The sequence below is a fragment of the Phyllobates terribilis genome, unplaced genomic scaffold (genome assembly GCF_046119375.1).
Source record: "Phyllobates terribilis strain yellow unplaced genomic scaffold, ASM4611937v1 Scaffold_5__5_contigs__length_657084704, whole genome shotgun sequence".
In the NCBI taxonomy this organism is placed as follows: domain Eukaryota; kingdom Metazoa; phylum Chordata; class Amphibia; order Anura; family Dendrobatidae; genus Phyllobates; species Phyllobates terribilis.
Window position 1 is genome coordinate 398,351,756 of NW_027362765.1, and position 15,515 is coordinate 398,367,270.

General features: G+C 45.4%; 1 protein-coding gene across 1 annotated transcript in view; it reads right to left on the bottom strand.

The window, feature by feature from the left end:
• CUNH10orf90 (chromosome unknown C10orf90 homolog) overlaps positions 1 to 15,515 on the bottom strand; it is a 320,876-nt gene that overhangs the window by 181,641 nt on the left and 123,720 nt on the right. Inside the window, exons 3-4 of the mRNA XM_073681344.1 lie at positions 7,715 to 8,657; positions 5,249 to 5,452 (exon numbers count right to left, since the gene is read on the bottom strand). Coding sequence (XP_073537445.1) covers positions 5,249 to 5,452; positions 7,715 to 8,657 — 1,147 coding nt within the window. The remainder of the gene's footprint in view (positions 1 to 5,248; positions 5,453 to 7,714; positions 8,658 to 15,515) is intronic.

Consider the following 15,515-nt stretch of genomic DNA (forward strand, 5'->3'; position numbering starts at 1 on the left):
TCAGTAAACACCCGTTAGACTTCGGGCGAGTCAAGGGGGTAGAACACCACATCCCCACGGGAGACCATCCTCCTATAAAAGAGAGGTATCGACCCGTACCCCCTGCCCACTACCAACACGCCAAGGGGATGCTTAGAGACATGAAGGAGGCTGGGGTGATCAGGGATAGCTGTAGCCCCTGGGCAGCTCCACTAGTCTTAGTCAGAAAAAAAGACAACACCATGAGGATGTGTGTAGATTACCGAAAAATCAACCGTATCACACACAAGGATGCGTACCCCTTACCAAGGATAGAGGAGTCATTGGCTGCTTTAAGATCTGCTAACTTCTTCTCTACCTTGGATCTCACTAGCGGGTACTGGCAGGTTCCTGTAGCAGAGGCGGACCGGGAGAAGACCGCATTCACCACCCCGATGGGACTTAGCGAGTTCACCTGCATGCCGTTCGGACTCTGCAACGCACCAGGAACCTTCCAACGACTAATGGAGTGTTGTCTGGGCCACAGAAACTTCGAGACGGTCCTGTTGTACCTGGACGATGTCATCGTATATTCCAAGACGTATGAGGACCACCTGAAACACCTGGCGGAAGTGTTCGAAGCTCTGGCGAGTTACGGCCTAAAGGTGAAACCCTCCAAGTGTCACCTCCTGAAACCAAAGGTGCAGTACCTGGGACACGTGGTGAGCGCTGACGGAGTGGCTCCCGACCCTGATAAGATCACCGCAATTAAGGAATGGCCAAGCCCCTCCAGCGTAAAAGAAGTGTGGCAGTTCCTCGGGTTGGTAGGCTACTACCGAAGGTTTATTCCCGGTTTCACCAAAAAGGCAGCACCTATGCAGGACCTCCTGATAGGCCAGTCCCGGAAGGCCAAGAACCAGAAGCCGCCCTTCAAATGGGAGGAGCTGGAAGAAGAGTCCTTCCGCCAGCTGAAGATGGCCCTCACGGGGGACGAAATCCTGGCGTACCCGGATTATAGCCAGCCCTTTATCCTCTACACCGACACCAGTAACATCGGGCTAGGAGCCGTACTGTCCCAGATCCAGCAGGGGAAGGAACGAGTAATCGCCTACGCCAGCCGAAAACTGCGACCCACCGAAAGGAACCCCGAGAATTACAGCTCATTTAAGCTAGAGTTCCTGGCCGTAGTATGGGCAGTCACCGAGCGCTTTAAGCATTACCTCGCTTCTTCCCGGTTCACCGTGTACACGGATAACAACCCGTTGACACACCTGGACACGGCAAGACTCGGTGCCCTGGAGCAGAGGTGGATGGCCCGTCTGTCCAACTACGAGTTCACAATCAAATACCGGGCCGGACGCTCCAATACCAACGCGGATGCCCTGTCCAGGATGCCCAACCTGCCGGACGAAGGAGAAGATCCGGAGGGACTGGAAGAAGTTGAACTCCCTGCGTTCCACCGTCATGGGACTATCCAGTATTCCCACCGGGTAAGGAGTAAGCAGGCTGCTACGTTGAACCCCTTACCTCACTACAACTGGGCGGAAACGCAAGACAGCGACCCTGCCGTCCGACTGGTGAAGGAGATGCTGACTCGCCCGGAGGCTTGCCTTGAACCAGACGCTCCGGAGGAAGCCAAACAACTATGGGCAGAGAAGAGTCGACTGTTCCTTTACAAGGGGAAGTTGTGCCGCAGAATGGTTAACTCCCGGACGCATGAACTACTCTGGCAAGTAGTGGTGCCACGAAGAGACGCAGCCATGGTGATGGAGGCATACCACGACGGAGCTGGACACTTCGGGTGGAAGAAGCTGGAGTTCCTGCTGCGCGAGCGATTCCACTGGGTAGGCATGAGGGGAACCATTGAGAAGTGGTGCAGAGACTGTGGCCCGTGCAACCTGAGAAGGAAGGACCGTGCCAGCCAGAAGACTCCCCTGCAGTCCATCGTCACCCGGCAACCGTTGGAACTGGTAGCCTTGGATCATGTAAAACTGACCCCAAGCAGAAGTGGCTACGTCTACGCGTTAACCATCGTGGATCATTACTCCCGGTTCTTGGTTGTCGTCCCCGTCAAGGACTTAACGGCTCAAACAGCAGCTAGAGCCTTCCAGCAGCACTTTTGCCGTCCACACGGGTACCCGGACCAAGTGCTGACGGACCAGGGACCTGCCTTTGAAGCGGAGGTCTTCCAGGAATTCTGCAATCTGTATGGCTGCCGGAAGATAAGGACGACACCCTACCATCCGCAAACTAATGGACTTTGTGAGAAAATGAACCAGGTGGTAATGGATCTTTTAAAAACGTTGCCCCTGGAAGAACGCAGTCTGTGGCCTGAGAAGTTGCCCGATCTGGTGGACCTATACAACCACATCCCGGTAGGTTCCACCAACTGTACCCCGGCTTACCTAATGAGGGCAAGACCTGGTAAGTTACCTGTTGACCTGGAAATGGGAGTCCTGACACCTGAGGACACTTCACCAGAAACAGACTGGGACACAGAGAGGCAGCAGCAGTACCGGAGAGTACAGGAGAGCGTGGAGCGAAGTCTCTGTCAGGCTAGGGAAAGACAAGAGAAAACTTACAACCAGTATGCTCCCGCTGTTCCCCTGGTACCCGGAGAGCAGGTCTTGAAGAGGAAGAGACGGCTCCACAAGTTGGACGACCAGTGGGAAAAGGACCCGTACACCGTACTGCCCTCAAGCCACGAGAACCCGAAGGTTTGTACCATCAGTAAAGACGGAGGGGAAACCACAGCTATTGTATCCCGGGACCACCTGAAGAAGTGTCCCAAACAACTGAGGAACTCTGAAGAGGAACAAGAAGACCATCGACCCGTAGAGGAAAGGAAGATATGGTTAGTACTGTGCTCGGGGACTTCCCTCGGTCTTGGACTCAAGTCAATGGTGCAGTTGTGGTACCCGTACTCACCTTCCTCCAACCAGCATCCCAAGCACCTACGGAGCAACAGGTAGAGCTGGAAGAACAGCCGGTCCAGGAGGCAGAAGACCCCACACCCGCAGACCAGGAGGATCAACCCTCTGCTTGCAGTGAGCCTGCCATATCCCTAGTGAGCCAAAGAGCCGGTAGACAGCTGCCCAGTTTACCCTTGACAGCTCCTACACCCTGTAGTTCAGGGCTAGGCAGTCAGCTCCGTAGGTCCACTAGGGCCACTAGAGGCCAGTTACCCGCACGGTGGAGGATTTGAAGTGTATAAATTGTTTTATTTATGTTTACCTGTGTATTGTTGCTTGTGTATAATTTTGTGTTTCTAGTTATTTGTAGGAGTCCTTGGCGGATTTACCGGGAATCCTTGTACATAGTTGGAGCGTAACCCAGGACGGACTAAAGACTGTTAAGGACTCGGGGTAGGACAAACCCCTACCTGGTTACGTCTCCCTGTTTTGGTGAAATGGACACCTTGCTTTTCTTCAAAGACTGCACCCGGTTACGGACATGCTGTAACCATCTTTATATGTTTTTCTTATTGTATTATTATTGTTTTTATCTTGTTATGTTTTTCTAAAATATGTTTAGTCCCGGAGTACTAAATTTCACTAGGGGGGAATGTGACACCCCAGGGGTCTGGTTGCCACAGTGATAGAGATGTTATGTCTGAGAGCAGGTGGGAGGTCCTTTGGTCAGGGATCCTGTGCATGCCACACCTCCTGCCCAGTCTTGGGAGGGGAAGAACTTCCCCTATATAAACCCGGGGCTGAAGCAGGGTTAGGAGTCAAGGAGAGTAGAGACAAGAAACAGTCATAGGAAGAAACAGCAGGAGCTCAGTGGGAGCAATACTACTACGAGTCAGGGGCTGGCAGCTGCAGAGCTCGCCCTGACTGAGAAGCTTTCTTACCGGACCCGGCGTCCGAGGCTGTGGGGACTAACTCTTACCCAGCAGCAAAAGCCGACCGGCAGGGGATTTCAGGTCCTCTGGCCCAGAAACCCGAAGGCACGGTCACACGTGTGGGACCAGCACCGCCATCGTGGAGCGGAAGCCAATAGAAGGCCCCGAGTCACCGGCCATACGGTGCACTCAGGGACGTGGGCTACTTATATCCGCTTCTAGCAAGGTAGCCAGAAGAGTACAGTCAGTTTGGGAGGCCTACAACTCCGCCTGGCCAGGGGAGATCCCATCTGCTCAAGTACTGACCAGGCCCCGTTCGCTAGCAAGTACTCCGGGAGGGTCTATCGTTGTTACCAGTAAAGACCCTGAATTACACCGCACCGTCTCTGAGTGGTTCCTGCTACCCCCATCTTCCACGTCGGCTGCCCTGAGGCCATACCCCTCCCGTTGGGGGTTATACTATCACGCTGCACAATTCTACACCGGCCTCAGCGGTCTGCCCTGCAGCGGCAGCTCCATAGCTGCAAATCAACGGGTGGCGTAGTCAACACTCAAATAACATCTATCAAGACTGCCACACACTGAGTCTGACTCCCTGGGCACGGACCGGGTCCCCGCCACTCGGAGACTACAACCCTCATCTGATCCGGTTCCGGGTAAGCCCCCGTGCACGAGACGCTGCGCGACACAGCAGGCCCAGGGGCGCGTCACATTTACCCCCAAAAAGTGCAATAAAAAGCCGCCAAAGCCTAGTATGCATCCCTAAATGTTACCAAATGTCAGCTGAACAAAAAACAAACACAACTTCATTAATTGGAAAATAAAAATAAGTTATGGGTCTCAGAAATTTATTTTACAAAGTTTTGAATTTTTTTTGTTAACCACTGAAATAGAAGAAAAACTTTTACGTTTGGCATCTCCATAATCGTACTGACCTGGAGGATTAAGTTGCTCAATCATTTTTTATTGCACAATGTTCGGCATAAAGTCAAAACACGGAAAACACAATGGTGGAATAGCGTTTGTTTGTTTTTTAAACTTTTGACCGCACTAAAACTTGTCCTGCAAAAAAACACAAGCTGTCATATGGAAAAATGAAAAAGTTATCGCTCTTGGAAGAAAAGGAGGGAAAAACGAAAGATCAAAAACATAAAATTGCCTACTAAGAGTACGATGAAACTAGGACCCACGATCAAGGTGAACCAACCTTTAGACATGTCCTCTGGGTGCTGAAATCTATTTGTTCTGTCTCGATAGTTTCTTGAAAGTTTTAATTTAATTTTATGAATTGTATCATGAGTCATTTTATATATTAGGTAAGTTTTTGTATTTTTATTTAGTGTCCCCTGTATGGTCCAAATGGTCCCTTTGGTGATAAGACAAGATACACAGAGCTCCGCGTACAATAACTATACATTAATAGCAGAATGTCATCTTGTGGATTACCTTTCAGAGAAATGTTTTCCTTCTGCAAATTCAGCTTATTCTTTCCCTGGTTGGAAATCTGTTTTCCAAATATGAAGTTGAAGGTTGTTATGCTTGACCTTTCCGCACCAAGATGACCAAAGCTCCGGAGAGGAGAACCCGTCCCTACATAAATCTCTCTAACAGGCGGAGGATCCTTCTTCAGTGTTTGCGGGTAATCGAAGGCTGCGGATATAAAAGTTTATAGTTAATCTTAGCGAGGCTATAAAAGAGAATAGTGTTTAAAAAAAGTGAGGCATCTGAGACCGTACACGGGAGGAAAACTGAGTCTAGTAATTTCCCATGATATGTTGGAATAATTTTTTTTATGAAATCAGATGATGTGGATAAATGCAGCAAATGTTTAAGCCACAGGCAAAGATGATATAAACAGGGAATTATTTGTTATCTGCATTCGTAATTCATCCTTGTTTTATATAAATGCATCTTTTGTTGCTACAAAAAGTCCGTAAATCAGTGTCTGTATCTTCACTAAGAATTAAAATAATCTTTTCATCAAATGGTAAAACTTAAATTCCATTAAGTTGTATGGACAGGTCATTGCTTTCCCTCAAGATCAAAACACTCCCATCCCGCTGCTGTAACCTTTCACACTCTGGTTACAAGAGTGTCCTATTTTCATCCAATAAATGACATTCATTATGTCATATGTCCTGTGATTAACTCGACAAGTCACTGTCTCCTGCAAGATCATCATACTCCTTCAATGCCGCTGTGAAACCCTCCACGATCTTTTTGGCTACAGAGTGTTCTATTCCGATCTACTAGTTGACATTATTTATGTTAAATGCATATGTGTCCTTAATAACATCATGCAATGAGTAGATAGGTCACTGCCTCCTTCAAAATCAGCATACTTTTCTCCTGCCACTTGAAAATTTCCATGATATTTTTGGCTAACAAGGTGTTTTATTAACTGACACTATTTATGTCACATTTATATCTGTCCTACTCATTAACACATTGATAGGTCACTGCCACCCATAAGATCTGCACCACTCATGTCTGTTAAATGGTCACAGTGTGAATGCACACCTATGCATTGCACCTATACCAATATGTGCCTTGGCTCAATTTTTGGGGTTTTCTGAGAACTGGTAGGATCTTTTGGCTACTAAGTGTTCTACTTCGAACTACTAGGTGACAGATCTGTCCTCGTTAACATACAGTAAATGCATGAGTCAATAGGTCACTGTCTCCAACAAGATCAACAAACTCCTCTTTTGCTGAATGTAATCTTTCTTATGATTCACTTTTAATGCCACATGCTACCCTGTACTGCAACCAACGCAACATGGGTAGGCAGGTCACTGCCTGCCAAAAGATCAGCACGCTCCTTCCCTGCTTTTGTGAGAACTCTCTTGAACTTTTCTGCAGTAGCATATTATACTTTGATCGACTAGTTGACACTAACTTTGTCTTGTTTATATCTGTCCTCATTAACATGACATGAATAGATCTGTAGATTCCTGTTTTGCTGCTATGGTCATTCTGACTTACAGTATTTGCTATTACTAACCACTTTTAATAATTTTTATATCACATGCATTCCTGTCTCATCCCCTATAAATTGATATGGGCTGTTTGGTCAGTGTCTCCCACAAGATCAACACTCTCTTCTTTGCAGTTGAGACCATTCCTATGACCTTTTTGGCTACCAAATGTTCTTTTCTTATCCACTTCTTGTCATTTCTTGACATCCTTGTCTTGTTTGCTAACACGTGGGTGAACAGGTCACTGCCTGCTGCAAATACAGCACAGTACATTAAGCAAGATAAGCACATAAAAGTAATTTTAGAATTGGCAATTGTAATTGATAGTGTCTGTATCAGCAAAAAAAGATATAACACTATTAACTGCATATACACTGAATGTTATGATTGATTATGTTAAAAAATATAATATATTTGCTGGATGAGCACTTTAAAAGGAATCTGTCAGATTTTTTTGCAATGTAATCTGAGAGCTGCATGAAGTAGTGACAGCGACCCTAATTCCAGGGATGTTTCACTTATGGGGCTTCTTGGTGCAGTTTTTATACAATCCCTGTTTTCTCTGCTATAGATGTAGCAGTGCTATGAATACTGAGCTGTGTATAACCCCACCCAAAACGCTGATTGATAGCTTCCTGTTTATACTGTCTATTGCGAGCAAGCTGACAATCAGTGGTGGGGGCGTGGTTACACAGTTTAGCTGGACTGCCTTGCACGTGACATTTAGTCCTGCAGTGAGAATCTCCAGCTGATAAAACACTGATTGTATTGAAACTACAGGTAACTGCTGAGAAAGTGCCACATTCCTGGAATCAGACTTTCTGCTCCTATATCATGCTGCTCTCAGATTACATGACAAAACCTGCTGATAAATTCCCTATAATTATGCAAAATCCTTTCTTGATAAATAATGTCACCCTGTCTCTTAGCTCACCGTCTGTATTAAAATAACCAGAGACTTCTTGGCAAGGGTCATGGTGATATCCATTTATTTGATGCTCTTGATTTCTTTGATGCTCTTTCAATGGTCCATGTTGACTTTCGCGGAATGGATTTGGTCTTTCATAGTCAACTGAGCTACTCTTCTGACGTTCCCCTGCAAACTTATTTATGAAAAAGTGACTTGGGGGTTTCACGGAGTTCTTATCAAAAGTTGGGTCAAGTTTACTTTTTAGGGAACGCTTTATCCTGACTGATACTTCTGATTTGTAAGTCCTTTGATTGGCTACAGGACATTGACCAAGTGACAAGGAAAATAGTTTGTGTCTATAATAAATAGTTTCTGGAAATGTCTCATCCCTTTTAACGTGAATTCCTGAAATATATGTTGTACGGTTGGTTTTCTTAGAACTGTCCTTTAAATATTGATGATCATCTTCCATGTTCAAAACCCGAGAGGATCGAAATGGAAGTTCCTGAGAATGTGTGAAACCAAAGGGCTTAAAATTCTGGCTACAATCAGCTCTATTATCTAAGAATCCACATTGCTGATTGTGTTCAACTGCCGAAACTGGAGCCTTCATTAATAAGTCATTACTTCTGCACGGAGAAGAAGCTGGGTCACTGGTAATTTCCTTGGGAGCAGGGTATAAAGATGTAATGTATCTTCTGGCTGTAATTGTAATAGACGAAAATCCTTTCTTCCCATCCAGGCTGTGTTTTTCCTTGGCAGGATGGAGGTTTGTTCTACACACTGTTCTGTCGGAGGATGTTACAATCTCTAATTTGCCGGGAAGTGATGATGACAATGTTCTTTTAATGCTGATGGAATTCTGATTAACCATAGACGGCCTCATACGGGTAGTAATAGGTTCGGTGATCATGGATTGTGAAGGATTGAGCTTCCTATCGTCTTTATCTTCAGTCTCATCAATCATCTGCAAAATGAGGAGGGATAAAATCAAGTTCAAATTTATACAATTCAAAAAGTTTCTATAGAAAAAAAAGAGCTAAGTTCTCAAAACTTATCGTAGATCTTTTCATATGAGATTATGAGTGTGAACCAAATGTACCTAGTCTAATACTAAATATTTCCAAAACTAAAAAAGTTGCAGATTGGTCTAATTGTACAAATAATAAGCCTTGATTCATGCATTGTGGCCTCAATTCATCATCGTTGTTTCTACACGTTTTTGGAAAAATTTGCTCCTTTTTAGTGGCTTTCCTAATTTTCTATGGCCCAGGCTCATCATTTTTCTTATTTATTTAAGTCACTTTCCTTTTTTGTCTTGTGATATTACAGTGGTTTGAAAAAGTGTTAGCCCGCTTCCTGATTTTTTAGTCTTTAGCATGTTTGTCACACTTAGATATTTCAGATCACAAAACAAATTTAAATATTAGACAACGATAACACAAGTAAACTCAAAATGTAGTTTTTAAATGAAGGTCTTTATTATTAAGGGAAAAAGAAATCCAAACCTACAGGGCCCTGTGTGAAAAAGTGACTGCCCTTCCCCCTTAAAATATAAATTAACTGTGGTTTACCACATCTTTGGGAAGCAGAGTTCAATTTCTCTAGCCTCACAAAGGCCTGATTATTGCCACACCTGTTCTCAATCAAGAAATCACTTACATGGGATGTGCCTGACAAAGTGAAGTAGACCAAAAGATCCTCAAAAGCTAGACATCATGCTGCGATCTAAAGAAATTCAGGAACAAATGAGAAACAAAGTAATTGAGATCTATCAGTCTGGAATAGGTTATAAAGTCATTTCTAAAACTTTGGGACTCCAGTGAACAACAGTGAGATCTCTTTCTCACAAATGGCAAAAACATGGAACAGTGGTGAACCTTCTCAGGAGAGAACCAACCAAAATTACTCCAAGAGAGCAGTGACGACTCATCCAAGAAGTCACAAAAGACCCCACAACAACATCCAAATAATTGCAGGTCTAATTTGCCTCTGTTAAGGTCAGTGTTCATGACTCCACCATAAGAAAAAGAATGGGCAAAAATGGCATGCATGTCAGAGTTTCAAGATATAAAGCACTGCTGAGCAAAAACAAAATAAAGGCTCGTCTCAGTGTTACCAGAAAACATCTTGATAATCGCCAAGATTTTTGGGAGAATACTGTTGGGACTGAAGAGACAAACGTTGAATTTTTTGGAAGGTGTATGTCCCATTATATCTGGTGTAGAAGTAACACAGTATTTCAGAAAAGGAACATCATACCAGCAGTAAAATATGGTGGGGGTCTGGGGCTGTTTTGCTGCATCAAGACCTGGAAGACTTGCTGTGGTAAATGGAAGCATGAATTCTGCTGTCTACCACAAATCCTGGAGGAGAATGCCCGGCCATCTGTTTGCGACCTCAAGCTGAAGCGCACTTGGGTTATGCAGCAGGACAATTATCCAAAACACACCAGCAAGTCCACCTCTGAATGACTTAAGAAAAACAAAATTAAGACTTTGGAGTGGCCTAATCAAAGTCCTAAACTTAAACCAATTCGGATACTGTGGCATGACCTTAAAAAGGCGGTTCATCCTCGGAAACCCTCCAATGTGGATGAATTACAAAAATTTTGCAAAGATGAGTGGCCAAAATTCCTCCAGAGCGTTGTAAAAGACTCATTGCCAGTTATCGCAAATGCTTGATTGCAGTTGTTGCTGCTAAGGGTGGGCCAACCAGCTATTAGGTTTAGGGGCAATCACTTTTTCACACAGGGCCCTGTAGGTTTGGATTTTTTTCCCACATAATAATAAAGACCTTCATTTAAAAATTACATTTTGTGGTTACTGCTGTTATTTTTGTCTAATATTTAAACTTGTTTTGTGATCTGAAAAAATCAAGTGTGACAAACATGTAAAAGAATAAAAAATCAGGAAGGGGGCACACACTTTTTCACGCCACTGTAGTTGCTGTTTTTAGCACCAAATTATTCAAAATGAGGCATACAATTCATGAATTTGGCGCAAAGTCAAAAATGGACTTTCTTCCTGCCTTGAACTGTTTTTGCAACTTTTGGTAGCAAAAGTTACAAAAACTGAGCCAAATTTGGATGCACTCAAAATTTCACCAGGGAGGTACTAGAGTGAAGTTGCGCCAAATTTTGTAACTTTTTAAAAAATTTCAAATGATGAATCACTTTTTACTGTATTTAATAGAGCCTTGAAGCTGTGATCGTCCATGATTCATCATCTCCTGTGAATGCCAGCCACGAGCAGGCGTTCACAAGAGATTCACAATGAAAGACACGGGGGTCTTCAGCAGAACCCCGGCTGTCATGACAACCCATCAGCGCCCCACAATCACATAACAGGGGTGTCGATGGGTGGGATTTACGACGTGCTTCGAGCAAGCGCATGTTAACTTGCATTTAACTTCTTTACTACCGCGGGTGGATCTCCGATCTGCTGGGAAAGACTCAGCGTTGGAGTCCGCAACAAAGTCGGGGACACAGCATATGAATTGAATATACATAATATGACATAAAGAGGTTAATGAGTTGGGTGCAAACAAAAAAGGTGCAAAGCACACAAAGCTAGACAAAAAACAATGATAAATACGGGCCTATACGTTTGGTTCCATTTTTTTTATTTTGTTTCATTTTTTATTCTCCCTCTATAACTTTGCTTATCCAGATATTTTAGACTGATTCATGAAATGCGTATTTATCTCCTTTTTTTTTTTTTTTTTTTTTTGGTGCGTCTCACTCTAGTTCCCCTACTGGAGTAAGGTTTCTGGAGGTTTCAACATGGAGCATTTTTAAAAGGATTTACAACTTTTGGTGCTAAAAAGATTCACAAAAATAGTTAAAGAAAAAAAAGAACATGTTTTATTCTGCACCTAATGAACCGCTTATGCCATTTTGAAGCATTTGGTACAAAAATTGTCAGCAAATACCACATGACTAAATTGCAAATGACAAATAGGGTGAGGAATTTAGACTCCGATTTCTAAACTGAAATCCATAGCGTTTTTCAATCTAAACTTTGCATATATTTTCAGCACATTAATGCAGTTTTATGCTTGCTTTTTGCTGATTTATAGTTCCCATTGAAATTAATGTCACATCTGCACCAAAATGAACCACAGCAACTCATCCAGGAAGTTGAGTCCCCATAACATTACATAGCGGGAGGCCGAGTGCTGAGGAGTAGTGATGAGCGAGCACTAAAATGCTCGGGTACTAGTTGCTCGGGTCGAGCACATTGGAATACTCAGGTACTCAACCCGGGCAACGAGCCCAATGTAAGTCAATGGGAAACTCGAGCATTTTTCAGGCGGCTCCCCCCGGCGGTCTCTAGAGAGCCTAAAAATTGCCCAAATCGATGGGAACAGTGCTGAAATGACATGGGGACAGCATGGGGAAGACCCCTGGAAGCATCTCTGACTCCCAGATCACTGCTGTCAACAACGTTGTCAGAGTATTACGCCACTTTTACGGACTCACAATAAAACATACAAAAACGAAACGAAAATGGATTTTCCTGGGAAATATGTTAAGGAACATCCTTTCCAGGGTAATGACTTGCATATAAGGCAAAATAAAAAACCGAAAACAAAAATGCTCCTCCACACCTTGGGCTATGTTCACACGTAGCGTTTTTGATGCGTTTTTGCACTTTTGCATTGCTTTCAACCAAGATAAATGCATTCACCAGGAAATTTCATTTTAACATTTTACAACCTTATCTGGCCATGTGGTGTGTGACACATCATCAGACACATGCATACAGTGCTGAAAAGACATGGGAACAGCATGGGAAAGACCTCTGGAAGCATCTCTGACTCCCAGGTCACTGCCTAAAAGTGTGCCCATCATAAGTGATCCTTGGCGCATGCGAAGATGCCTCCCGCCATGCACCTGTCCTTGCAGACTTGCAACAATCACCGTCCACATCCTTGTCCCACTGAAGCGTTCAGTTGTCCTTACCCCATTCCTTGGAATGCAAGCGCAAGTATGCAGCCAGCCACCCACCCACCCACAGGCTGCAATACTATACTGCCAAATTTTTGACAGCTGCTTGCGCTTGAAATGTGGCTTTTTAGGCTCGTGGAGGCGGAAGTTTTTCATAACCTCATGCCGACGGCGGCCGGGTGTCCATACTCAGTCCCCAGCCGCCACTATATTTCCCGGTATCGCCTCCGCCTTCCACAAACATGGGTCCCACAACATTACTCGTGCCCTCCCCAGTGCACTTACTGGCAAGGACCGCCTAACCACAAACAAGTGGACAGGTGAATGTGGCCAGGGACGGTACGGAGCCAGTCCACAGCTTTTTTTGCTGAGAGTTGTATTTAGCTCGGTGAAAGGACTGGCATAGAGGGCAACCGTATGTACCCTGCGTGTCATTTCTCCCAGGAAGTCCTCTAATTGAGCTTGTTGCAGAAGCAATGGCAGCCCGTCCAACAGCAACTCGCACTTGTCGGTGGTGCTTTGACACACACACATCTTTCTTTGCGCATTTAATGTCTTGAATACAGAGTTGGACAATGGCCTGATCTGTAATGCATTTTGAGAAATAACATGCATAAGCATGGCCGATCCACATTAAAAAAGCAGCCATAGAGTGTCCGGGAACCTTCCCCCACACTTTTCTTAGCCAGGGCTGTTTTTCGGCAGGGTTGGACGGGCCCACCAGAGACTCCTCTGGCGGGCCCTGGCTTCTCCTTCAGGAGAGCTCATAGTGCCGAGGTGAGACCATGATGATGATAGAGGCCACCATATGCTTCGTTTTCTGTTACTTGGAATGCAAGGGCAAGTATGCAGCCAGCCACCCACCCACCTACCCACAGGCCGCAACACTAAACTGCCAGATTTCTGGGCAGCTCTTTGCACTTGAAATATGGCCTTTTAAGCTCATGGAGGAGGAAGCTTTTCACAACCTCATGCCGGCGGCGACCGGGTATCCATACTCGGTCCCCAGCCGCCATTATTTTTCCCGGTATCGTCTCCGCCTTCCACAAGCACGGGTCCCACAACATTATCCATGCCCTCCCCAGTGAACTTACTGGGAAGGACTGCCTTTAGCTCAGTGAAAGGACTGGCATAGAGGGAAACTGTATTACCCTGCGTGTCATTTCTCCCAGGAAGTCCTCTAATGCAGCTTGTTGCAGAAGCAATGGCAGCCCGTCCAACATCAACTCGCACTTGTCGGTGGTGCTTTGACACACACACATCTTTCTTTGGACAATGGCCTGATCTGTAATGCATTTTGAGATAACATGCATAAGCATGGCCGATCCACATTAAAAAAGCAGCCATAGAGTGTCCGGGAACCTTCCTCCAAACTTTTCTTAGCCAGGGCTGTTTTTCGGCAGGGTTGGACGGTCCCACCAGAGCACCGGAGACTCCTCCGGCGGGCCCTGGCTTCTCCTTCAGGAGAGTTCATAGTGCCGAGGTGAGGCCATGATGATGATAGAGGCCACTATCTGCTTAGTTTTATGTTATTTGGAATGCAAGTGCAAGTATGTAGCCAGCCACCCACCCACTCACAGGCCGCAACACTAAACTGCCAGATTTCAGGGCAGCTTTTTGCACTTGAAATATGGCCGTTTAAGCTCGTGGAGACGGAAGCTTTTCACAACCTCATGTCGGCGGCGACCGGGTATCCATACTCGGTCCCGAGCCGCCATTATTTTTCCCGGTATCGTCTCCGCCTTCCACAAGCACGGGTCCCACAACATTACCCGTGCCCACCCCAGTGAACTTACTGGGAAGGACTGCCTAACCACAAAGACGTGGACAGGTTAATGTGGCCAGGGACGGTACGGAGCCAGTCTACAACTTTTTTTGCTGAGAGTTGTATTTAGCTCGGTGAAAGGACTGGCATAGAGGGAAACCATATCTACCCTGCGTGTAATTTCTCCCAGGAAGTCCTCTAAAGCTGCGTGCACTTGAAATGAGGCCTGAACATTACTGCTGGTACTTTTATGTGGGAATTTGCTTGCCTCCTACCAGCCTGGAATATTTCCAGTAAACAATGGTACGACGCCATGGTATTAGCACTGCCCCCAGTACCAGTAGCAAAGCCATCCCCAATTTCCTTCTCAGGATTATTATTTGGTAGACTGAGTGGCTGCCCAAATACATTTTCTCACAAGGGAGCTGAAGATAGAGTAGCAGTAGGTGCAAGTTTCTCCAGCCTGTTAGATATTAGAGGGTGAACGGCAGCACATTGGATCAGTGGTTAGCACTGAAGCCTTGCAGCGCTGGGATCCTGGGTTCAATTCCCAGCAAGGACAACATCTATAAGAACTTTGTATGTTCTCCCCGTGTTTGCATGTGTTTCCTCCTCAGTAAAAAAGCAGCCATAGAGTGTCCGGGAACCTTCCCACACACTTTTCTTAGCCAGGACTGCTTCTCGACAGGGTTGGACGGTCCCACCAGAAAATTCTCTGGCGTGCCTTGGCTTCTACCTCAGGAGAGTTCATGATAGTGCTAACTTTGCAGCTGCTATGGGGCTCTTGAGTGGGTGAGAAAGGTTAGCCCTCAGAATCAAATCCTCTGGTGGGCACAATGTTTTTCAAGATGAAACAGCTTCTCAGTGGGAGTTGTATTTCACCACAGCCATATTCTTTAGCTCGGTGAAAGGACTGGCATAGAGGGAAACCATATATACCCTGGCTGTCATTTCTCCATCACCAGGTTCCGCCCATTGTCACACACGACCATGCCTGGCTGTATGTTCAGCGGTGAGAGCCACAGATCAGGCTGCTGTGTTACAGCTTTCAACAACTCTGCAGTGCTGGGCGGTTTGTCAATTAAGAATTAAGCATGTTATCTTCAGCA